The following is a 26,588-nucleotide window of genomic DNA, read 5'->3' on the forward strand; positions in this document are numbered from 1 at the left end:
TCATGGCATCTTCTGGTAGAGCTGGGAAAGACTCCCATCTTAAGCCCTAGAGAGCCATTGACAGTCAATGTAGACAATACTGAGCTGGGTGGACCAATGGCCTTAACCTGAACACAAGGCAGTTTCCTATGTTTCTATCCTCCCCAAGACACATTATGAATAATGCTCAAGCCTCTCTGTGCTTAATGTCCCTGACCCTTCTGCCCAGCCTGCCTCAAGACTTTTCACTCATGCGTGCAGCAGGCCTTGTCTTCCTTCTATCTGTCCCCCTGAGGTTTGAGGTTTTATTCTGGAAGCATTTGAGCAGTTGATGTGATGCAATTTGACAGCTGATTATAGTATTACCTCTCTATGCCACTTCGGCAGAGCAGATAGGGAAGACTGAACTTTGCCTCCATTTTCCTGGCCTGGGAAGGATAATGGAAACAGACTGCCTTATGGGTGTGTAAACGCCTCACCCATATGGCCTCAATCTTAGGTGAGGGATGGAAATATGGTTGGGTAGAGTGAGGCTGCCAGATAAGGGGCTGTATTCACCAGAAGATTCCTTGGGAATCACAAGGGGAGAGAGTGGTTTTGTGCTTATGTCCTGCTCGCAGGCTTGCCATAGGCATTTGGTTGGCCACTGTGGTAACAGGCTTCTGGACTCGATAAGCCTTTGGTCTGATCCTTCAGGGTTCTACTTCATGGCTTAGCCCAGCTGGCCTAGACAAATTCTCTATCCACTATGCACAACAGTGATTCTCCTTGTATCATTGAACCTGGTATATATCATGGGCAAGTGTATCCATCAAGGGCCTTAGCAAGGCAAAGGTGAGAGAATAGAAACCTGTGTGGATTTCTTGAGGCATTTAAGTCCATGGAAGGAAGTGTGAATTTTGGTGCTATTCCTTAAGACACTGAACAGAATATGCTTTATTAGCTGTACAGCAAAAAAAAACCACAACAACCCACATGTTCACTGACTACTCTGGATTGCTTAAATATACTAATATACTGAAGGACTATATTGCAATATCATTACTTGTACCTAAAAATATATCACTCTGAAAGGAGCCCAGCTCTGCTAATGATGCTTATTTCATGCATCATCTTGCATGCTTAAAAACCCCAAAGAATCTTACCTGTGTTTAGTCTAAGCTTGCTACAGCTCAGGCCCACTGAGAAACAGGGTCTCCAAAGTTAACTGGTCTTCTGTGGCTGTATGCCTCTTTGCCAAAGCTTTCCTTCCCCTCACCACCAACCTGCCCCCCACAATAAACACCTCATGCAAACAGAATAGTCCATCAAAGCTGGCATGGGGGAAATGGCAGTGGAAGGATGTAATTTATTTCTTGCAGGTGTGTTTTGTCATTTGCAATCGATCAAAGGCACAGAGCAGTCGGGAGTGCAGGAAAAGGAAAGGTGACAGAAATGGTAAATTGGGCTGCAGGAGCTGCATGCGGCAGAGGCCAACGCCTCTGACGGGTGTTTCCCTCTTCTTTCCCATTATACAAAGCAATAAATACAGCAGAATAAAGAGCACACTTGTTTTCACAGGGCTGATGTGGCATTTTGTTTTGAGATGCTTTCAGAACTCATTTCCTAGAGAACCTGTTGTTTAACTCCTGGAGGCTGGTAAGTGCAAGAACATGGATTGAAAACTCCATATAAACCCTGGAGAACAGCTTTGCTCATTATGCAGTTCACTTACTGGTGATACACTTTCTTCACTCCTGAGTGGCTGTCATTCCACTCTTACCTGCCCCTTGCCCAGCACCATCACACTTGCCTATGATGAAACTGGCTTTAAAAAGTCTTGAGCAAGTACCATGCATATTCAGATTATTCAAAACGGTGCTCATTATTAATACAAAGGAAAATTAATTAATGAAACACTCTGTCTAGGAAAAGCAGTAGATTCTCAGCCACTTATAGATGATGACGACGACGACGATGATGATGATAATAATAATAATAATAATAATTACTCTGTGCATTAGATTATTTCTATGTAGAACTTTTGCTTTAGTTCTATCAAATGTTTAAGAATGCTTGGATTAGGTTCATATTATGCCCTGGTTTCTATCAGATCAGGGAAGCAAGGAAAATATAACAAAAAAGTTCTGATTATACATTTAATTGGACCAACTATCTTGACATGATGTGGTAGCAAACATTCCTCAGTCCAAAATAACTCAAAAGCTGTCTTCCTTACATGGCAATGTAGTTGAGTTCTATGAATCACTGGGCTAAAGATCTGGGACAGAATGTCTACCTGATAGTTCCCTAAGGCAATACTAAAGTGCAAGTCTGCAGGCCAGGCAGCCATAGTCAACCTTTCAATAGATTTGGCAATCAAATTAGAATGTCACTGGACAATACCCTCCAGCCCTCAGGACAGATATGCATATTGCCTTGTGGCCATAAGGATATCAAGAAGTGTTGGACAACTTTGAACCTAGTCCTGATCACTAAAGGAGATGGAAGATGACACATGGACAACATGCCAAGGATGTGGCAGAAGTAGACCCTTCTGTCTCTTTCTAAGTAAGAAGAAGAGAAGGAGAGAGTGAGTTGATACCTACGCCAGCCTCTCTCACTCAGTTACATGTGTCCTGACACCCCCATGCCAATTATTTGGCATAATGGTGTCCTGTAGCAATGGCAAAGCAACTTACTCACTGATTATCATGTAGCACCTTCACAACGACAACGGACCCGTGCATCTTTACTGCCACACTCGGTTCTTTTGCAGTGAGGAAATAAGACTGCAATTAGAGGGCACTTAAACTATGGTACATAGAAATTACCATGTAACGATACCTTATAGACTTGTACACACAGCTCTCATCTCCGTTACAGTTATTTTGTAGCTCAGCAATCCACTGTCTCATAGCACAGAGGAGCACTGAGGTTAGTTGTCTATACCGCAGATCTATCTGCATAACAATTATGGTGTGCTGGTTAGCAAGAAAGAAAGGCTACAATATAATTAGTGCCACTCGATTTATCTCTTTCCTAAACAACAATATATACTACGAGACATAACTAATAGAGTGTGCACACAACAAAGTCCCCAAGGACTGAATTAGGTGCTGAATCTGATTTTTACAGGTCTAAGCTATCCTCAAGTGAGGGTACAGACTGGAATTTTGTTCCTAAATATAATAGATTCTACATCATGAAAACCAGTCTTGGATCACAGGATGCAGATCTGCAAAGGCTCTTACTTTACATGCATTTTCCTTTCAAAAATAATAATTGTTTCTTCCTAATTTTTCATCTTTATCCTAAAGACCACTGACTGGAACTGAAACAACTGGGAGCATAGAGGTATATATGCTAGAGGGATGTGTGTGTGCATCACCACTGATATCCATGGGGGATATTAGGTGCCATGAAGCTACATAAGCCTTCACCACTTTCATTTCCTACATCTTTCATTCTACCTCCACCACCTGCCTCTTGTTCTGCAACCACAAATAAGACACTCACTGAAGCCACATTAACATAGTCGTCATCTGAGAGAGTGTTGAGCATGTCATGGACTGACGTCTTCATCAGTTTCAGTGTCAGGCCACTAACGCTGCCACTCCTGTCAATAAAAGGAAGAAACAGCTCATGCCGCCACTTTATGACAACAGGGGAAAACATTTTAAAACAATAAAAATCCACTGCCCTCCCATTTTGAAGAACCCTTCCCTGGTTTCTGAGCTGGGCCCCATGACAACCCCCGGACTCCCACATGTCTTTGAAGTGTAGCAGACTTTACAGTAAGACATAGAATTATAGAACAAATCATGGCCTTTGGACTGAGCAAGTACAAATGCCACTGAAAGTGGCTGATTTTGAGGAAAGACACTCACACATCCACGATGATCACCATGTCCTTTGGGGATGAGGCGCCTTGAATGTACCTGCATTAAGGAAAGACACAGATAAAGTGAGAACCGGGCATCCAACAGCCTTGATGATCCCACAGAGCACCACAAAAATGGCAGGCACGCCATGTGGCAGGCTGAGGCAGCACATCCAGGGGGCCAGTTTGGGCATATGGTTAAAGGTAAGTTAGCTACCAGTGTTCTTTCGTTTATTATTCAATATTTACCACTAGGATTTCTGCCTCATGCACCAACATGACTTGGAGCAACTCTGCGAAAGGAACAAGTGGCCTTAGCCTAGAACGTCCTAGGAAAAGAAACAGCACCAAACCGGCTTCAGGCCCTCGCCCTGCTTGGTTTAGGCTTAGCCTTCCCCCTTGACCATCTTCACTGTCTGGTGTACCACAAGGATATCAGAAATTCTTCTTCTGTTTTAGATTAGCCACCTTGTAGGATGCCACCCAAACCATAAATGGCCTAATTTTAACAGGTGAGCTCCCTGTGGATTGGTGGAAGCAGTGACAGCTATGCGCTGTCTTCGTGGCCAGAGACAGTAATACTTCTAGATACCAGGTGCTGGGCGGGGGGAGGGGGAGAGAGAGAGAGAGAAAGAAAGAGAGAACGCTCTTGTGTTCAGGTCCTGTTTGTCAGTTGGCCACTGTGAAAACAGGCTGCTGGACCAGATAGGCCACTGGCCTCATCCAGAAGGCTCTCCTTATAACCTGCCCTGCCCCAGGCCCATCCAGGTAGGCTTCAGCAGTTCTGGAACTGAAAGGTTGGCTCCATCCCACCAGCCACTACTGCTTTTCTTGGTCTTGAGATGAAAAGTCTTACAAAATCTAGTTTTCTTTTATGGAATAAATCTGGACATGAAGGTTAAACTGAGACTACTTTTGTTCTTTGGACGAACAGAGTGATATAAAGCAGAAATCCACCCAATGTTGTTGCTGTGTTAGCTATTAAGCAATTTTGTAAACATTTAAATACTGTACTTAATAAATGAATATTTTTCTTATTATGTAACCATGAGTATAGTTCAGTCACAGGTAAAGCCTGTGGCATTTGAAAAAACCCCCCACACATAATGTAAAAATGATTTGATCATTTAATTGCCATGTTAACATTTGGCAGATAAATCCATGTATTTCTTTTAATAACAATCTATCAGCTATAACTCCGAAACACACATTTTCTATAATACCTGTGAAGTTAATTCAATAAATGTACTTGCTGGGGTTTTTTGTGGTCAGACATTGACATGTTCTCTACATCTATAAAATATTACTGTGAAATCAAAGTTATACATAATGTACAATAAAGCGTCTGTGAGATTATTAAACTACAGGCTTTGTTTTCCATCACGAAACATTCGGATTCTTCAGAGATGACAAAAAGAAATGCACTATTGAAGTACATCTAATGTTAGTACAGTGGTACCTCGGGTTACATACACTTCAGGTTACATACGCTTCAGGTTACAGACTCCGCTAACCCAGAAATAGTACCTCAGGTTAAGTACTTTGCTTCAGGATGAAAACATAAATCGTGCTCCAGCGGCGCAGCAGCAGCAGGAGGCCCCATTAGCTAAAGTGGTGCTTCAGGTTAAGAACAGTTTCAGGTTAAAAACGGAACTTCCAGAACGAATTAAGTACTTAACCCGAGGTACCACTGTAGAGAGAAAGGAAATATAGGCTTACTAGGGACTGCACGCCTGCTTGCTCTGCCTACCTTTGCAATTCCCCCCACATTAACTCCCTCAAACTTCCCCTAAACTACCCGATACAAGTACTAAGCTTGCTTTTCACCTTCCCAACCCCTTACCTGAAACCATATCTTTCTTGTATTCTGCAGCTCCATTCTGCAGCCCTGTTTCCACCTTTACCCCCATGCCCATGCCTCTCCCCACTCCTTTTATGCAATAAGCCACTCCCATGGTAACCTCCTGCATTCAATGCCCTGGCAGCCTGCAGTCTGCATTCAGGAAATTCGCAGAAATGAAGGGAAAGGGAGGAGAAGCATTTTGCTTCAACAAGAGCAATCTTTAACATGGCACACCTATTAAGACCAGCATACAGCATGTGAGCAAATTATGCAGAAATGGATACTGGGTTCATCATCCTAGTACTTCCAGAACTTCATCCTGACAATTGAAATCAGAATGTAGTATGCTGCACTGATTCTAATCAGGCTTGCACAACTTGTGACCTGCCAAGCTAAAGGCAGCCCATGAACAATATATTATGTGGCCTGCTGGGTCATGGCAGCCCCCCTCTTTGTACCTACAATCAAGCATCAAAAACAGAAGGTTTACAGAGTCTCCGATGCATTGACATAGTTGGTCAGCTGTGTTCAGCTTGGTGGGGAACAAAGTATGCAGGCATGTTCTAGCACGAAGTACCCCTCCATGAAGTGCATAATTAAACTATGGAATTCACTCCACAATGCACCATGAGAGCCACCAACATGGATGCCTTTAAAATAGGAATAGGCAAAGAGGAGAATGAGGTTATCAGAGGCTACTATGGTCTGCATTTACTGTCAGAGGCAGCATGGTTCTGAATACCAGCTGCTGGAAACCACAGGAGAGGAGAGTGTTCTTGCGTCCACGTTCTGTTTGAGGGTTTCCCATAGACAGCTGGTTGACCACCGTGAGAACAAGGTGCTGGGTCATTGGCTGGATCCAGCAGGGACTTCTTACATTCTAAATACAAGGCACCAGTTAGAAGAAGAGTGTTGTTCTATGGCCATTCTTCTGGCTGAAGAGAAGCCCATTCAAGGCCCATCCAACTGGTTGTGAAGCAAGGAGGGCTTCCGAAGCAGTTCTGTACATTTTAGCCTGCTGGCATAGATAGCCACGGGCATCTGAGGCAGAAGATTTGGCTGAATCAGAGATGGGCCTTGGGGATTTCATTAATGGTCCCCAAGCTTTATCCCAAGAAGTTGAGCAGAGAGAGAGAGAGAGAGAGAGAGGGAAAAGCAATGTATTCTGACCACAAATTTCTAGAGCAGGGCGAGGCATGAGCTATGAGGGCAGAGCATTCAATATGGTTAATGTAAGTGGATATTGTTATAACCAATGTTTTAATAATTACAGACACACAAATAAAGAACATATATGAACCAGATAAAGCAAGCAAAGGAGAAGAAGGGAAGTGGAGATTGAGCCAAAGTGAGAGCTGGACCATAAAGAAGGCTGATCGTCGAAGAATTGATGCTTTTGAATTATGGTGCTGGAGGAGACTCTTGAGAGTCCCATGGACTGCAAGAAGATCAAACACATCCATTCTTAAGGAAATTAGCCCTGAGTGCTCACTGGAAGGACAGATCGTGAAGCTGAGGCTCCAATACTTTGGCCACCTCATAAGAAGAGAAGACTCCCTGGAAAAGACCCTGATGTTGGGAAAGACAAGGAGAAGGGGACGACAGAGGACGAGATGGTTGGACAGTGTTCTCAAAGATACCAGCATGAGTTTGACCAAATTGCGGGAGGCAGTGGAAGGCAGGAGTGCCTGGCATGCTCTGATCCATGGGGTCATGAAGAGTCGGACATGACTAAACAACTAAACAACAATAACAAATTCCTCAAACGCTTTTCTTCATGGAACTTTGAGGGGAGTCGTGAGAGGTGAATTGGTGTTGGTGGGGTAGGAACGTACTTTTTGGAGGCAGAAAAATATCAAATCAGGGACAGTCCCTGGAAAATGGGGTCACTTGGAGGGTCTGGTCTTCATGTTTATTTTAGCTGGCTGGTCAAAACTATCTGTCCTTAAGTACTGCATGACATATTTGTTTTAAATTGTAACCTGCTATGGCAATGAATGAAGAGCTGTTTCAAATTAATAATTACATAAATAAGCCCCCGTGTTGCAATGTTGTGTCATTCCTGGTGTGGTGTTGAAGGGGAAACATCTGCTCCCCCAAAACAACGTACCAAAATGGCATTCGGTCATGATGTAACATCATTCAGAGGAAGTATTGTGGGAAACAGTGCTGCAAACTCTGCTACAGCAAAAAAGAAAAGCAAAAGTGAAAAAAGAAAGGAAGGAAGGAAGGAAGGAAGGAAGGAAGGAAGGAAGGAAGGAAGGAAGGAAGGAAGGAGAGGGGAAACCTCTGTTGTCGCTTTTCAAGTGAAGCACTTCACCTTTCTGAAAATTTCATTGTTTCCTCCTGCCCCCTCTGAAAAATACAGAGAATGCTTTCCCTGCCCCACCTTTAGTGACCTGCACCTGGGTCTATGAAAGTGAGAGGGTATTTTTGGCGCAGCTCTCCAAAGACACTGATAGTGACCTGACTGCCACTCAACACTGTGTCAGCTTAACGAGTTCTAAATGCAAAACTCTTCCATAATCACAATCCCTTTTTAGTAGCGGTGATTGTGCTGACACAGGCGTATATGTTATGATTTTATTCCCCCAACCCCTGATGCTTTCAAAGGCCAAACCTGATTAGGATATTTTTAGCAATTGGTAGGAGAAAAGAGCACCTTCCTTTGTAAACAGCAAATAAAATCTTTTAAAATGACATCCATTTTTAAAACAGTGTACATTAAATCTGGCTATATGTTATGGTTTTTCCTTGTTTGTTTTGACCTTTTTTTCCATTTTGTTATGTCATGTGAAAATATGGAAATGAATACACATACAAACATGAGAGACCTGAGTTCAACCCTTCGTTCTACCAAGAGTCTCACTGACCCACTTTGCACCAGTAATTAGTTTCTCAGTCTAACCCTGGGGTCCCCAGAGGGTACCATGGCATTAACCCTTTGGCACTCAACATGGTCTTGCGATGTTGGTGACAAAGTGTTGCCTGCTGTGTTTTAGCTGGGTTTCTTTGGTGTGTGTGTTTGTAGGTGTTTGCCCTGTTTTTTGGGGTGGTTCTGAGCATCAACAGTTTTTCTACTGTGAAACTGGTGGTCCCCAATCTAGTTTCTTAGATTTCTATCCATGTCCACTGGGCCATAAAAAGGTTGAGAACCCCTTGCCTAAGCTATCTATGATGGCAAACTATGTGGAAAAAGCTGTTGTGTGAACGGGAGCCCTGTGCACATACATGTTCTGGGCTTTATCTATACAGTGGTACCTCGGGTTACATACGCTTCAGGTTACATACACTTCAGGTTACAGACTCCGCTAACCCAGAAATATTACCTTGGGTTAAGAACTTTGCTTCAGGATAAGAACAGAAATCGTGTGGCGGCAGCGGGAGGCCCCATTAGCTAAAGTAGTGCTTCAGGTTAAGAACAGTTTCAGGTTAAGAATGGAGTTCCGGAACAAATTAAGTACTTAACCCGAGGTACCACTGTATATAAAAGTGTAAACTATTTTGGAACTTACCTGGGGTTTTATGGGGTGTGTGTGTGCATTTCTGTAGTGAGGACAACGTATTGTGAACAGTTCTGTTGTGAAATGTCATGAACAAAATAAAAATTAGCTATTATTTTTAACTATAGGGGAATTAACTATAGGGGAATCAGCTTACTCAGAAAATAGTTCTTGATTCTCACTCCCTCACTATTCAATTTTACTGTGTTTTTCCAGCATAACCTCACACTCAAGTTTTTCCAAAATGGATGTCTCTCACTGCTGCCACCAGACTGGGCACCCACCTGAAGGCGCTTTGCTGAGGGCCACCTCAAAACTAGAGCCGTGACTGGGTGATAGTAAGAAGAGTTAGTATAATAATGGAACACCATGAGCAGGCCCTAAGGAGCCAATAAAGGTGGATGGGATTGGGAAGATTAATAGGAAGCAGGATGAGGAGAATACAGCAGCATGGCCCCCTGTTAGCCAAGTTATTAGTATATATCTTTTCCACATGCTAACAATGTGGCCTGATTTCTGCTCCGAAGAACAACGTGGGACCATCATTCTACTGAGCTCCATTTAAAAGGCTGCTCCAGTTTCCACACACGTTGTAGCCTGTCTGGTAGATTTTCTTTCAGCTGAATCCTGTAACATGCTCCCCAGCTTAACCACTTCCTCAGGGTAATAAGGGGTGAATGTGTGCAAATTCAGTGGAGTGGGGTGACAATCAGGAACGGTGGCTCTAGGGGACACATTTTTCCTTTTGATGCTCAAAAGTAACTGACAGTCCAAGAATGTGTATTCTTTTTCACACTCTCTGGTTCGCTCTTACACTCAGCTCATCCCTCTTTTTACAGCTTCCTCGTTTTTACGTGACAGAAGACACCCTCTGGAAAGTTGCTCATGGACCGAGAAGCATACAGTAGTACTGCTAGCCTGCCAAGCTGAGTTACCTTCCTTTAGAGCACTCTCCATCAGAGTGCAGAAATGCATGGAGACAGAGGAAAAAACCCAGCCAGAAATGGCACACAACATGCACAAAGCAATGTGTGCACAGAAAGTCCAGGGGAGGATTTTGATGTCACGCCAAGGCGATCATTCCATCAGGACAAGCATTTCAGCGTTCTAGATGGAATGGTCCCCACTCTCCTTGCCCCCAGTACTTTTTCAGGGGTTCTACTGACTTGATGCTTAGCCAGTTTGGGGGAGGGGGATAAGACTCACTAGTTGAATTCCTCCTAAAATATGTGGAACATACTCAAAGCTACACTGAGTGTCAGACTAGACAAGGGATTGAGCAATCTGTAAGATCTCCAGTGTTTCTTCCTTAGTCTAAAGCAACTGGCAGGAGCCTGAGTTGATCAGGGAAGCTGCACTGGGGGACCAAGTGTCAGTTTTCTGATCTAAATCATTCCTGAATCTACTATTTGTCATATGGGAAAAAATATAGTTTGGTTGGTACCACTAGATATTAGCAATACTCAAATATTCTCTCTTTAGCTGTCAGTTGGAGCAACTGGCAATTTAGGTTTTATCCAGATTGACGTTTGCTCCAATTTAGCACTAAAGAGTGGGTTTTCCCTGGGAAAGGAGTGGGTCAAAGGGAAAACCACCCCGACCCATACCTAGAAAGTGCACGTCAAGCGAAAAACCGCTTGGAGCTGTGCTTTTTAGGCATGGGAAGTGTGGCTGAGCCCATTCTCTTCAACTTGGCAGCAAAGAGAGGTCGATTGGAACATCACCCCTCCATCCACTGGACATCTCAGGGTGCTCACCAGGCTAGCTGCCAGGGACCATGCTGAGGAGGGCTGCACTGAGGAAGAATGGTGGAAGCCACCCCTTCCTCTTGATCCTGAATCTTCCCAGGAGCAGGAGGACAGTTTAGATTTGGAACAGTGATTTGCAGAAGGGCATAGTTCAGAAGGCAGAAGCTGGAAAATACTGGAAAGGGGACAGCTAACAGAAGAAACACTAGAAGAGAGAGAGTTAACAGATTCACAGTCTCTGGATAGTATTCACACCCCCCCCTTCTCCAAAGTCATGGAGTGTTGAGAAAATATCAGAATAGAAAACGCAGAGGTTACAAACTTAGATTACAAAATGTAGGAGTGACATAGATTAATAGGGACGGAGGGGGGTAACCCTTAATTGGGAGCACCGCCATTCTAGGAGATGTGTTCTTTGTTCTCTCACTGTGATTATTAAAGATTCTAACTGGTAAGATGTTACTTTCGTTTGATCCTTTGTTTACTGCCATGGGGGAGGAAGCCAATTTCCTGAAGCCTGACAGTAGCCTAACTTACCAACTTAGTTACTTTCAACACCTGACAGCTATGACCACAGGTAAAGTCAATTAAATCAAATAAACTTTATTTACACCATTCATATAATATGGACTAGGTGAAAACAAGGCTATCTTATAGCCAATTCTTAGAAGCCCCCTCCCCCTCCCAAATCTGCTCAGTTTCTAATGGAGTGACTGGCTAATCCCATACTGCCAACAGGGCAGGTGGGTGAGTTGCCACACCTGAGCTGAAGAGGCACCTTATGAAGATGTACATCTTTTTGACCACACGCTGAGCATTGGTGACACACACAGGGCCACATTTTCACATGTCTTCATCTTTGCAAAAAGGGAGGAGGAGGACAAATGGACATCCTCCTAATATTTGGAAGAGTGTCAGTGTCATGAATATTCAGAAATGAATATTCAGAAATGTGTTATTTATTTCCTAGGAACTACAGTTGCATGAGAACTGACCTTCAATAGTTCATTTATTAATTTCATAACATTTCTATACTGCTTGACTGCAGAAAACCTCAAAGCGATTTACAAAAAGACAATAAAATCAAGAAAAATTTACAATCCTCCTTTAAAACATACAAAAGTTAAAATACTTAAAACAGATTAAAATTACCTCATTTACTTCTTATCTAATATGAGTGCATTAGAGGAGGGTTTGGGTAAGGAAAACTCCACTTAGCTGTGTTAAAAATTCATTACGCTGTTAAATTATAAGTAAAGCTTGAGACATAACTGGCTGATGTTTCCTCCGATGTCTACACAGAGCCTGATCCCTCCTTCAAAGAAGCTAGAGGGAGATTTGGTGGCACTGGCTGGCTCAAACAGGATCAGTCCCAGCATGAATTAATTAGTGCTTAATTACTGTCAATTACTCAGCATTACTGGGAATTGCTTGCAAATGGACAGCCTTTGATTGCTAATCCCAATTACTAATGTTATCTAATTGGGAGTGATTATATTTTCTTTCGGTGTGATGCGGGGCTTTATGCTTCATGTGCGGCAAAGAAACACATTGCACTCTCTTCATGCACACTGGTATATGAAACAGACCTCCCCACCATGCCTTCCCTCTGTTTGTCCCCTTCTGGGACCAGACTGCAGTGCCACAGACCATGTGGGAATTCATCTAGAATCATAGAAGCAAACGCCACACAAGGTTTTTGACGTAGCCCCCAAAGGACGCATGTAACCTGGGCTGCTTTCATGGTAGAATAGCACCCCTGAGACAATGTATGGCCTTCATGCAGCTGCCTGATTGCATGGAAACCTCTGCACAACCTTTGCATGATTTCTTTCCTTCATTTTTCTGAGGGAGAGAAATTCCATTAGCAGGGCTTCTGCATGATCAGGCAGTTTGTGTGGAGGCCTGGCTCATACTGCTTAACGAAGATGAAGGCGGGTGGGGGTGGCAGCAAGCAACTCCTTCATCATGCGAATGCTCTAGGAAATGTTTGATCTGGAGAAATAATTTGTCCTGCCTGTTGAATTTAAGCAAGAAAAAGAACGATGGCAACACCTGAAACCAGGAGTTCAAAGCTATGTTTATAATTTTGTATAAAAGGATGTTCCCAAGTTATTACAACGGACAGACACAGCACTGACACCAAATGTCCTCCTGCCCAGATTAGAAATGGAAGTTAGGATATCAGCACAGCAAGTCTGGTTAAGAGAGAGCAACTCTGTTTCTGGTACTGCTGTAATTTAACTCTGACCTGCACTGTAACATTAGGCTGATTCTGGAGTTAGCAGAATTGGCTCTTCTGTTGTATCTGGGAAAGATAAAACCAGATGAAAAATAAATGTATTTAAACAGGAACAGAAAAACTGGATTATGTTCCCCTGTGTGTATATTATGCTTCAGGGGAAGAGGAAGTTATTTCTGTCTTATTTACCACAGAGAACCTCCATAAAACAGCGCAAAGGAATTAAGGTTGTCCACATTAGATCAGACCTTAATTCAGTTTCATGTGACTGAGCCAATCCCATTTCAATTAGACACAGATCCAGATCATTTTGCACTCTATCAAATCCATAATTCTGATGTTGTGTGACTTCTCCTTGCTGTTATCCCAGCATCACTGGTGGGAAAACATACAATGCACTAGAAATATTTCTGCTTAAAACACTTAGGACTGCAAATAAGTCACACAGTAGGCTAGCACCAGAATGTGTAGAGAGTGTTGACGGTTGGCCAGAGATTGCAGAGAATGAGAGTGAGCCCAGCCTCTGGGGTTGGTGGTATATGACAGAATCATAGCATTTTAGAGTTGGAAGGGTCCGTGAGGATCATCTAATCCAACCCCCTGAAATGCAGGAATATAAGGTAAGAAGGTTAGGACAGCAGGCAGGGAGAGAAACCTGATTATTAATGATAACTAAGACCACTTGAAACAGGAGCAGAGAATGAGGTTAGGGCAGGGCGGCAGCTGTCTGCTGCTGGTTTGTTACTGTCCCTTTTGCTCTTATGGCCCAGCTAATCCCCCTCCACCGAGATTCAATGAAGGCCTTAGTATCATAATGGAATGCAAGGCCTGTCAGTCTTCTCTCTGCTCTATCCCTAATAACTGGAGGAAAGTTAATAATTAATGTGGAACACTCATCAACAATTAACCAGAGTGGCAGAGTCATTAATTTTCTGACAAAGGAAGTCCAATCACTGCAAGCACTCAGCGCTATTTGTCAAGGAGGTGACACAGCATGGCTTAAAGTAAAATTGCCCGTCTGGTCAGCTGATGTCTGAGATTGTAAGACAAGTGAATATACAGTGAAAATAAACAATTGAATAATTGTTTTCTGTTTTTGCTGGTGCCTATTATTTGTAAGCTTATGTATCATTTCACATGTGCTCTCCGCTCAAGACAACTCCATTTACACAACTCCCCCCTCCCCACTGTTCACACACTCTTGGTCCATTCACACATCATTCATGCAACAATATGATTCACACATCCCAGTCACATGCTCAGTAGAAAAGAGGTCCTAAGAGCCCTTCCTTGATTTTCCACACAGGATGAGGTTGCCAGAGATCCCATGAGAGTAGCCTGCAGCTGCACAATAAATCTGAACCAAGCCATATTCTACTTGGTCTCAAAGTCAAATAATCACCTCAGCCCCGTACTTATTTTTTCCTTCAACCAATAACTATGTACACCCCCTCCCCTAGAGAAGCTGAGCAACAGGATGTGGCAGAGAAAATGATCTGCTGTCTCCTAGAACCTGTTTTGCGGCACCTCCAAGGATGGTGTTGATAAAGCTAGCCTTGGCTTAAAATATCTGTGTTGCACTGTGCCAGAGTGGAGGCCTTCAGAACAGAGGCTGCAATATGCCATCTTTGTCAAGGTTCTTTAACAAAATCTGCAGGAAGCTGCCGCTCCACAAATAACTGCATTAGATGTCTTTCTGTTAGAACGGCACATAAAATGAAACAGACCACAGTGAAAGGTAAACCGGGGAGGTATTTATTTATGGCTCCTAGGCAGCAGTTTCTCAGAAAAGGCAATTTCTTTAGTGTGCTCTTAAAAGAAGGAATGTTTTTTTAAAAGCGGTTTTCACTTTTTAGAAAAGAGGAAGCATCTAGTCTGGTGCTTTGCAATGTGTGGCATATGCGAAGTGCTCCATTCATGTGGCTGCCTATAGATCTTCTGGGGTCATTTGTCTTCTAAGCAAATATAAACACAAATGCAGACAAATTGCATGTTCACATGCACAAGATACTACTACTACTACTACTAATTTATATGCCTCCCATCTGACTGGGCTGCCCCAGCCATTCTGGGTGGCTTCCAACAAATTATATAACTACAGGTGGAAGGTAACAGCCTACCCCATATGGCACAGATGGAGAACCTGTGGCCCTCCAGCTGTTGTTGGACTACAACTCACATCATCACTGGCTTTGCTGGCTGGCTGGGGTGGATGGGAGTTGGTGTCTAGCAACATCTGGGGAATCCATGGGTTTCCCATCCTTGTAATAGGGCCTAGCCCACATTTCCTTATGGAGAGTGGTTATGAAAGATTCATGCTCAAGACCACAGATATTTATGGCTAGTCAAGGTCTGCAGTGCTGGGACAGATGTTCTACAGGTCCAAGAACTTGGGGGCCTCATTTATTTATTTCCATCCCAGTGCAGGACTCATGGAGGCTCGCAGCATGGACGAAAAGCAGATACAGTTTTTAAAAACCCACACCGATCAGTTATATTTGTTAAACAAACAAACAAACAAACAAACAAACAAACAAACAAGTTACCATTTCTAAAACAGCACTGAATCAAAACATCAAAACATTTAAAAGCATAGCAAGAGGAAAATAATAATAACAACAACCCCACCAGTAAAATATCCTGCCACAACAACCAGTTAGAGGCCAAAGGTCTGTCTACAGAAAGTTATTTGCTTGCTGGTAAATGGAAAGCAGGGGGGAGGCAGCCTAGCCTCCTGTGAGCCAGTGTGGTGTAGAGACACGCAGGCATCAACCATTCCACTTGCTACCTCAGGAGCCCTTGTCTCCTGATGAGAAGGGCTCCCAGCAGCCCCACAGGGTCTCACTAGCACAGCATTATGGATAAGGATAGAAGCAGCAGGAGAGCCAGTGTGGTGTAGTGGTTAAGAGCGGTAGTCACGTAATCTGGGAAACCGGGTTCGCGTCTCCGCTCCTCCACATGCAGCTGCTGGGTGACCTTGGGCCAGTCACACTTCTGTGAAGTCTCTCAGCCCCACTCACCTCACAGAGTGTTTGTTGTGGGGGAGGAAGGGAAAGGAGAATGTTAGCCGCTTTGAGACTCCTGAAGGGGAGTGAAAGGCGGGATATCAAATCCAAACTCTTCTTCTTCTTCTTCTTCTTCTTCTTCTTCTTCTTCTTCTTCTTCTTCTTCTTCTTCTTCTTCTGTGAGAAGGAGTTCCACAATCTGGGAGCAGGCACCAAGAAGGCCCTTTCCATAGCTTTCATTGGAGCTTAAATGGAATGAAGCTAAGCTGTTTCAAAAACTCAGATCCACCTCTTTTGAGTGGCAGGTGCAAAGATCCACCTGCTAAAAGAAAACATTTTCTTCATAGGTGATGTGCAGAAGAACCAAAATAAGTCCCTTCTTGAGACCTCTCTGCCAGGTGCCTCTGCTTTCAACTCTACCACCATGCAGTTGCATTAATGCATGTGCAGAATGGAAAAGATCAGACCCACATTGCACACACAGAGAGAGCCTTATCCATCCTGCAGGCAGCCCTGTGGCGACTGTGCTTTGTCTGTCTCCCGATAAGCGGGGACCTGAAGTTTAAAGGACAGACTTGAAAGGAGCTGCTGCTGTTTATGTATATGAAGGCTAAAGGGAAAAAAGAAAACTGCCTCCGACTCAGATATTTTCTCTCTCTTTGTTGCCCAGCCAGGGCTTCCTGCTCAAGATCCCCCATTCCCACCCCACTGTCTCTGCGTGGCTGGTAAATACTTGTTTGAACTTGTTTGAGCAGCCTTTTGGGTGGGAGAAAATGCCGGCAACAAAAGGAATGCCATTTACCCCATGGGAAAAAGAGAGAGAAAGACCCGTCTAGGACACAGGCAAAATCAATGTAAAATAAGAACAATGTTTACCTACAATCTAAAAGTAGCATGCTACAAAACAAAGGCGCCGTAATTTCTCTTCCACCCCCCCCGTGTATGTTAAGAGCGTGCGCACACATGAATATTCTGTATGAAGCAAAGCCATACCTGTTCTGCTCATATACAAGAGCTCCAAAATAAATGGAGGAAAATTAAATCCTAAGCACCTTGCACTTGCACAGGCGTAATTAGTGCTGCCAAGCTAGTGCCTTTTACCTGGGCTAATCGTAACTGATTCAATCATGCTTAACTTGGTGTGTGGCTAAATTGACGCTTGCAGCTTTCACTTAAATGTAGTCTGTCGCCGTGTGCCACATTTATCTTCCTGTCCTTCTGGCTCTGCTCCTTGAGAGTTATTTGTTTTTCCTTTTCCATTTCTCTCTCTCCTCCCTCCCCCTTACAGAAGATGAGAGCCCTACCTAAAACTGTCTGTGAATAAGGGCTAAATTTACAATTGCAACTTCAGTGGGGAGGGCGGAAGAACCCTTGCCCATTTATCTGTATCTAAGGTTATAATCTATCTATCTAACCCCCTCTGCCTCTCCTCTCCAAAGATATACAAAGGGAGGGAGGGGGAGGAAGCTGATGAGAGCCGCAGCTTGGATGCCTCTGCCTGTGTTATTGTATCCATTTTCCAATGGCAACGATGTGTGAAATGAAAATTGGACAGAGCTGGCTGCTCACAGACCTGGAATTTCATACAGACTAGTTGAGGGAAGGAGGGAGCAGAGACACAGAGAAGATATCGGAGATGGGAGGGAACGGGAGAGTCTGCTGGATGGCTCCATGCACCCATGGTCTGGGTAAATCCCGCTCCAGTTTAATAGACCCTCATAGTGGCAGTGCTGAACATACTGTGCTCATTTACATTTCATTACTCAGAACGCTCTGTTAGTTTCTGGTAGCTGAGACAATTTACAGGGGCAGAAAGGTTGAAGACAAACTTGAAGGCACTCAGGAGTTATCCCCTCCCCACCCGCAATGCCTTTTGCTAAGCAGAACGCTGAGGCTCTCTGCCACCTCCTGCAAGCACGCATCTAAAGGCCACCAAATGGGATTCTGTGTTCGTATCTGGCCTCCACCATTTAACCAACAAGTATGGGATAATCTGCCACCCAGATGCCACCCAGAGCCGATATGGTCTGGCCCTTTTCTGAGACAGCTGCTTCAAAGGCCTGTTCAGATGCTCGTTTATTTGCACAATGAATAAATGCACACTTGATGCTCCCTTGTTGAAGGGGATGTAGATGCATTCACTCCAGGTGGCACTTTTATGGTGAGGAAGATGTTGCACTTTTCTAGCACTTAACGTTGTTGCCGGGAAATGGAATGTGTGGGTTGGGGGAATTACATTGCCTCAAATAGCTGTCTGCAACACGCAGGCAATCACCTTTAACACAGTAATTGCACAGGCAATAACAGCACTAGCTTTGGGTGGGCGCATTACTTTTTTTGTGTGGCTTTCCCCCCTCCGTTCTTTGCTGTTTTGGCATTTCACAAATCAGAGTCCTTATCTGCATCTCTGCCACGAGGTGCTGTGTGTTTCTGCCTTCCCTCCCTTCAAGAACTTCCAGCATTTCCAGTTCTTTACAGCATTTCCCCTCAGCTCTGCTTAGGCGTTTTTGCCCAGTGAGAAGAAGATGTCCTTCCATGACAAAGCCTTCTCTCCACTGGGAGTCTATTGCTTCTTCCAGGAGCTTGCATTCCAATATCACAACTATGGATGAATGCTATGCTATTCAGCCCTACCATTAGGCAGAGGGAGAAGGTTGCCTTTGCTGGGGGGCATCAGTGTCAGCTTTCTGAGCCATTCCTCCAGAGCTGGTACCTGAGGGTGGGGTGGGGATTCTTGGTTTTCGCAGGAATGGCTGCTTGCCTGTCTTGATCTGCAGGCCCAAAGGAGGGCCTGTGCAATTAGTCTGATGCAGGGATACTAAAGAAACATGTCAAAAGTGCCAGTTCTAGTGCTTTATTAAAGAAATGTGTAAACTTACCTGCAGTGCCCTGCTGCCCTTATAGGCTCAGGATGGATGCCGAAGCAGCAAGCAGTTCTCATGACTTTCCCACACGCAGGAAAGCATTTAAGCATTACTTATACATACAGCAAGCTATGAAAGCTGGCATCAATAGCCCTTTCCAACTCCCATCCATCTCCCAGAAAAGGGAGTAGCTGACAGTCAGCCAGTATGCGAAGCCGCCCCTCGCCTATGCATCCCAAACCCGCAGATAAATATACCATCAAAGCAATCAGCATATATCAAAGCAATATATCAAAGCATGTGCAGCCATTCTTGCAGCAACAAACAATTAGTCTCAGGGTTATCTTGACTACCAAGATGGCGTTTACAGGCCTTACAAAACATTTTCATCATTTGGTTCTACACACTGCTACCTTTTTCCATAGATGGTCCCTTGGACCAAGTGAGCAGGCTGAGAGAATTCTAGGCTGGACCGTGCAATTCAGCAGGTATCATGCGTGCGTGTGCATCCACTGCTCTGCTGACAAGAGTCGTGGGGGCTCAGCTGTTCCACTTTGGTTAAGGCTTAACACTGAATACAGTTTGCTAGAGTGAAGCACTTTTAAAGATCAGCTAGCGCCAGAGTAAGAGGTGAAAGAACAGGTGCAACTGTAATTTGAAAAAACATGCATGGGTGTAGTCAACTAAGATTTACTCAGAGTAAACCCTTTACAATTAATGGACCTAAATTAGTTATGATCATAAATTTTAATGGGACTATGGTGAGTAAAAGTTAGTTGAATGTGCTTAGGTGTGCTTAACTCTACATTTTAAATGATAGGCCCCCTGTTATCAACTCTCAGACTATTGTTCCTGTGGTATGCAACCCAGGATCCACCTACTTCAGTGCAACTCTTCACTTACCAAGGTCTTCGTCGGACATCGTACAGGTCAATCTTATTGGGCATCCTCCAAGGAGTGGCTTCAATTAGAAGAGACAATTAGAAGTAATATTAGAAGTAGCACAGCTGATGCCTATACAGGGAAATACAAACAGTGGGGAAGGAAGGCAGCAAAGGGTACATGTGGAAGCCCACCTGCTACAAGTCAATGGCAACAGAGATGATTATGCAAAAAGCGTTATCAGTGGCTAATTTTATGTAGGTGGTTTCTCTGCATAGGGCACCCAGCTGAGGGGACACAAAATTGAGAAGATCCATAACTGAGAAGATCCATTTAGGGGAGCCAAAATTTGGCCTTGCACAGGGTGCCATATTATCAGTGGCGGAGGAAGCTGCTTGGGTGCCTGGGGCGGTGTGCCCAGGCACAGTGCCAGCCTCCCATAGGGGCGGGGTGCACTGCAGGGCCTCCGGAGTCTGCCTGCCTCTTCCCACTCAGCTGCCCTGCAGCTGGGGGGGGGAGGCAGCGGGCGGACCATTTGGGCAGTGGGGAGCCTGTGCGCGCCCAAGCCACCATGTCTCTCCTAGGAGAGACGCGTGGCTCAGGCACGCTGCAGCAGTGGCGTAGCGTGGGGGTGCAGGGGGGGCCAGCCGCACCGGGCGCAACATCTGGGGGGGGCACTCGCACTCTCAGCTCTCTGCCCCTACCTGGCTCACTCACTCTCTCTCACTGCAGTGCTGGCTGTGCAAATCCTATGGGAGCCGCCGGGTCGCCGCCCACTGTGGAGGGGGGGTGCCAGGCGTGCGGTGCAGAGAGAGAGCGAGGGACTATCTGGGGGAGGGACAGTGCAGCTGCCCAGCGCAGCGCTGAGCGCGGGAGAGAACCACACCAGACCAGACCAGGCAGCAGCAAGAAGAAGCTGGCAGCGGCGGCAGGTTAGGGGTTAGGGGGCGCAAATTACTTGCCTTGCCCCGGGTGCTGACAACCCACGCTACGCCACTGCGCTGCAGGCCCCATGGTGAGTGCTGCCTGGCATTTTGTCACTCCCCTCAGTGGTGACACCTGGGGCTGCCTGCAACCCCGCACTCCCCTTCCTCCGCCCCTGCATATTATGAAAGATTACCAAAGTCTGCCCCTGGTGTTATCTGGCAACAGGAAACAATACTACAGGCCAGTGAAGATGAATTCATATGGATGCTATTGAGGGGAGGGGTACATGGAGTTCTAGGGGCAGAGGACTGTGGTCCACAAATCACACTAAACACATCTAGCCATTGGCCCATATTGTGAAATCCTGGATGGAATAGGAAGACAGGAAAGGAAGGGATGTGTAGCTATCACTATCCTTCATCCTAAGCAGCTCCTGTTAGTACTGAACCCAATAGTGAAATCCAAACAGGACTAATATTCAAGGACAAAGACACAATGGGAAAAGCTGTCCCCCGCCACTTCCTCTGCTCCAACTACACCAGACACAGTACATGTATAATTGTGGTGTCATTGCTCAGGCCCAAAGCAGTAGGTTTCCCCCTCTTTCACTTTAGAATGGCACAAACCTGGGTAGAAGCGAGTCACGCCTGTGGCACTCCCAAAGACTTGCCATAGCAGAGATGGATCTTCTTTTCGGTTTTCAACGAATACATCCTCCAAGGCGTCAGTCCAGTTGAGTTCATTAAGGATTACTGTGGCTGCAAGAAACAAAAAGAAAACAAGATCAGTGTGCCTAGAATTTGGACACCAAAGGGCAGATTCTCTGTAATTTAGAAAGAAAACACACACAAGATGCTTCCACAAAGCTATATGGCCACAGAGGTGCGGAACTTCTTTCTACACAGCCCAATTGATGGAGTTGTTGGGATGCTAATAATTTGCTGAGTTGTTGATAATTCCAGTTGAAGAATTATGATTGACAATGCTCATTATCCCTGATTGTTGGGCTAACTGTCAACAGTCCTTTCACAAGAAGCAGCTGCACAGGAATTGCATCAAGTGTATTCATGACCACACCTTGCCATTACTACCAGTGCTACAACTGCACTAGTAGGAAGACCAGCCATGTTAATAACTTCATGAGTAACACCTATGAATGTGTCTTCACCACTAAACACCATCAAATGTATTTATCTGTAGTACTGGGAACTAGCTGATAGTTGGGTGTTGGTTTTAATGTGTTACAGGTGGTGTAAATCATGGGTAGTCAAACTAAGGCCTGGGGGCTGGATCCAGCCCAATCGCCTTCTATATCCAGCCCATGGATGGTCCAGGAATCAGCGTGTTTTTACATGAGTACAATGTGTCCTTTTATTTAAAATGCATCTCTGGGTTATTTGTGGGGCGTAGGAATTCATTCATTCTCCCCCCTTCAAAATATAGTCTGGCCCCCCACAAGGTCTGAGGGACAGTGGACCGGCTCCCTGCTGAAAAAGTTTGCTGACCCCTGGTGTAAATCATGACATTATCTGTCCCATCAGATTCAATAAATAGCACAGAAAAATCCCCAAATAGGACTAGACTAAGACTAAATTGATAATATTTTGTCATTTCTTCCTCAAAAATGGAGACAAACCCAATCCCAGTAGTGTTTACACTTAGATCAGTGGCAGAGGGTTTTTTTTGGCCGCCTTTTGTAGCATGTGATACACAGAGATAAGCAAACGGAACGATGAACTCCTTATGCCACTCACACCAGTTATTAGGAATATGAACTCAATTGTACTATTGAGACTGAAGAGTAGCTTTGGGTTGTCCCTTAGCAGATATGCAGACTGCCATACCCTGCTCATGTGAAGCCACTCCACAAATCCACAAGTAAAACACCCACCCACCCCCTGACTGGATGGAAATTATATTCCAGGCATGAAGAATATCAAAGCCTTCTGAAGAATAAGAGTCAGCGCACCATGAAGTGCATTTGTCCCTCTGGCCACCCACAGCAGATGGGAAATAAATTGCCTGCATCCCCTTTAGGAACCACAGCCCAGTTTCTCCCCTCTAAGCCAGTTCCAAAGAGACATTGAATGAAGTTGGGGGGGGGGGAGAGAGAAAGACCCTACTGGGGTTGGTCCCATTCTGCATTCATGGTGGCCCTCGTGTCTAATGCAAAAGCAATTAAGACGCCAGCAAACAGAGGTTTTAAATTATTCAGCTATTAAGGAAAGTGATAAGCTCAGAGCAGCCTGACTCTGTGATTAATCAGCTGGGGCCAGGATTTAAGGAATGTGCAAAAGAACAGGCACTTGGTTACTTGTCGCTGCCAGCCTGCTCTTTCTTTCATTTTTTTAAAAAACCTCTCTCTCCTCCAACACGCCTCTATTAACAGCACTCAAGGGGAGAAAATCAAGTGGAGAATTTCTTAGAAAGCTGCAGTCAGAGCTGAGGTGGGGGAAGTAGTTCTTTGAGCACAGGTTGGCAAGATGAAAAAGAGGTGTAAGCCCCACCAGTCATCATCATTCTAGTCATCCTCTCATATTCATTCTTCGAAGATCACACATTCTTCTGCAGCAGAGGATTTCAGAGCTTTCTATGAACTATCAGGAAACACACCTGAGGGCAGCTGAGTTTGTGGCATCTCACAGCCAAGAAATCGGGGCATACAGGCAGGCTCTGAGAAGGGCTCAAAGTATCACAGAAAAGCACCCCAGCATGCATTAGCAATTGCTAGAGTCATGGTCAAGGTGATAGATGCAAGACTTATGCTATGACTTTGTCAGTTCACACTTATAGCTCTTTTTCCAACTAGACTTTTGGAAAGGTTCAAAGCACAGGTAAAATAACTCCTTTCCTGCTTCCTGATGCAGTTCCTGTGGGGGAATACTGGAGTTTATTGGGTGTGAGCTCTGGCCTGATTTCCTAGATGTACTCATGTACATCCAGCCGCTGTATCCATTATTATGCACATGCATTTCTGGGGCTGTAAAGGCATTCCCTCTGCATGCACCTTTGAGATCACGCTCCCTAAAGAAGGGGAAATGGCTTTGACCTTCTCTCTTCAGTGCTTGGATGATGACTCAGAAGGGATTTCATAAAGCTAACAACCATGCCAGAATGTTAAAATAAAACGTAAGAGATACTCCTTTCACTAGCTAGTGTCAAAGAGTTTATCTATGGAGCTGTAGTGTGGTGACACCTGAACATGGGCGAGCATGCCACACCGTCCAGCTCTGAAGAGGGCTTTAAGCAACGGCTTAAGAACTGCCTTCTAAACAGTGGCAAAAACCACAAACAACACACTGCTGGAGAAATGGAATGAGATGAGTGGGAAACTAAGCATTTTTATTTGTATGCAAAGGCAGGCTAAATGGTTATTTCAGGTGTTCTCCCATGCAGCCACTACTTAAGTAACATGCTGCTATTTCTGAGGTCAATGGAAAAGAAGACAGCACACTTCAAAATGTAGAGCAACTGCCAGCATGGTGGATCAGAGTGTAAAGCCAAGACCAAACGTAGCTAGTTACAACTTGCCAATGTTGTTGCTCAGCTCACTCTGCTCAGCTTCTACTTCAAAGGTGAACTACCGGCTTCACACCCATCTTTTACTGGTTAAAAAGAAAAAAAGTAAAGGATTCCTGGACGGTTAAGTCCGGTCAAAGGCAACTATGGGGTTGCGACACTCATCTCGCTTCAGGCCGAGGGAGCCGCGGTTTGTCCAACAGACAGCTTTCTGGGTCATGTGGCCAGCATGACTAAACCGTTTCTGGCACAACGGAACACCGTAATGGAAACTGGAGTGCACGGAAACGCCATTTACCTTCCTACCACAGTGGTACCTATTTATCTACTTGCACTGGCATGCTTTCAAACTGCTAGGTTGGCAGAAGCTGGGACAGAGCAACGGGAGCTCACCCCTTCGTGCGGATTCGAACCACCAGCCTTCCGATTGGTAAGCTCAAGAGGTTCAGTGGTTTAGACCACAGCTAGCTGCCAATAACATGTGTATCATCTCCTGCCTTTTGACTCCTTCCTTGTGCAAAGCAGTATGGCTAATTTTCATTCTACAATTCCATTCTGAAGCAGTGCTATGAACAAGGGGGGGGGCATATGTGTGGAGAGTTCTGATAGGTTGAGGACCATTTGGTATTTTCACATTTATTGCTAGAATAGTTTTAGACTACTCTCAGTTTGTTCTGTTTTGCAATCTCCTGCTCTCCTTCCTTTTATGCCCTTAAAGGTTCCAAGGTTGTGTTTATCTCCCAAGCTTGAGCCTGGAATCCTGCTAGAGAAAAGTGGTATGGGGAGTCTTAGGATAAATGTTGCACATGGCCAGGACTTTGTAGTTGCAAATCACTCCTTGATGAGAATGCTTTCAAAGCAGAGAAGCGTCCCTCAGGCTAGTGCTACATGTGGCTGTGTTTTAATGTGTCGTTTATATGTGTAGTTAATTTATATCTATATAATCAGGAAAACTTTACTGAAAAATTAGGGGAGATCATAATTTGTTTCTTACAAATGACATCTCTACTGAAACATGAAAATGCAGCAATTAGAAACTATGTCGTAACTGATCGCTTGGGATTCAGAGAATTTTATGTTATCTGAAATATTTTTAGCCCATTCTTCATTCCAAAAAGCAGTTCTTGAATGGGTTACAAAAACATACACCCCCCCAAGTGTGGGACTGCTTTATTTTTCCATGTCAATTTTAAATATGCAAGAGGAGCAAGTGTGGAAGGTTTGACAAAATTAAACAAGGTTGCCCCCTTCTAGTTAAGAGTCTTCTACCAAGAGTCGTCTACCCCACGCCCACTCCTTACATGCTGCAAGTTATATAACTTGTCTTTCTTCTCTTAACATCACGTACCATCCCCCAGTCAACGTAAAAACCCCTTACTTGTCCAACACATGGTATGCGGAAGATCTGACGAGATGCCGCCTGCAGCACTGCAGCGATTGCTGCCATCTTGTGCCCCAGCCCCACAATGCTAAAAAATGCAGAACTGCATTTCCCCTCATTTTAATCTGACAACTACAGTCTTGGTTGACACATCAGATGCTAAACTGATGCTATACGACTGCACATAGTTTTGAGCTATGAACCCAGGAGCGGTATTAGACGTTCTTTGCTTGTGTATCAGGCACACATTGCTGCTGTTGTTGTTGTTTAGTCATTTAGTTGTGTCCGACTCTTCATGACCCCATGGACCAGAGCACGCCAGGCACTTCTGTCTTCCACTGCCTCCTGCAGTTTGTTTGTTTGTTTTTAAATATTTATTGAAACAACAGAATTTTTTTTTAAAAATACACAAAAAAGACAAAATTACAAAAAAGAAAAAACAAGAAAAAATAAAAACAGAAAAAGAAAAAGAAAAAATAAATCCATCATTTCCAAATTCTCCAAATTCCATTACCTTCTTTCCCTGACCTCCTCTTCCTCCCATCTCTTGTATCTTGATTAATAGTTGTCACAGCAAATCCTTTCCATAATTCTTAATATTTTGTCATTATGTTATCTTACTCTATTCTCATTTAATCTTATAAAAACAAGCTTAAAGCTTAAAACTTAAATCTTTTTTATCAATTTCTGAAAACCATTACCCTTTTACCAAATTCTTTAAATATTTTAACCAGAGCCAAGTAATTTCATTTTAACATTTTCCCCACATTCACAAATCTTTTCTAGTAGTAATAATATTTTTTTAAAAAAAGGTTCATTCCAATCTTCTTCCA

General features: G+C 44.3%; 1 protein-coding gene across 5 annotated transcripts in view; it reads right to left on the reverse strand.

The window, feature by feature from the left end:
- The window catches only part of CACNA2D2 (calcium voltage-gated channel auxiliary subunit alpha2delta 2), a 577,811-nt gene that overhangs the window by 123,631 nt on the left and 427,592 nt on the right, over nt 1–26,588 (reverse strand). For all 5 annotated transcript variants that reach the window (XR_014217283.1, XM_082214493.1, XM_082214492.1 and 2 more), the window contains 4 exons: nt 21,482–21,613; nt 19,950–20,007; nt 3,849–3,899; nt 3,478–3,577 (listed from right to left, as the gene is read on the reverse strand). Coding sequence is in view for 4 of the 5 variants with exons in the window: in XM_082214493.1 (XP_082070619.1) it covers nt 3,478–3,577; nt 3,849–3,899; nt 19,950–20,007; nt 21,482–21,613 (341 nt within the window). In the remaining variant the exon portion in view is untranslated. The remainder of the gene's footprint in view (nt 1–3,477; nt 3,578–3,848; nt 3,900–19,949; nt 20,008–21,481; nt 21,614–26,588) is intronic.

Source organism: Podarcis vaucheri, assembly GCF_965113315.1.
Source record: "Podarcis vaucheri genome assembly, chromosome: 2".
Classification (NCBI taxonomy): Eukaryota; Metazoa; Chordata; class Lepidosauria; order Squamata; family Lacertidae; genus Podarcis; species Podarcis vaucheri.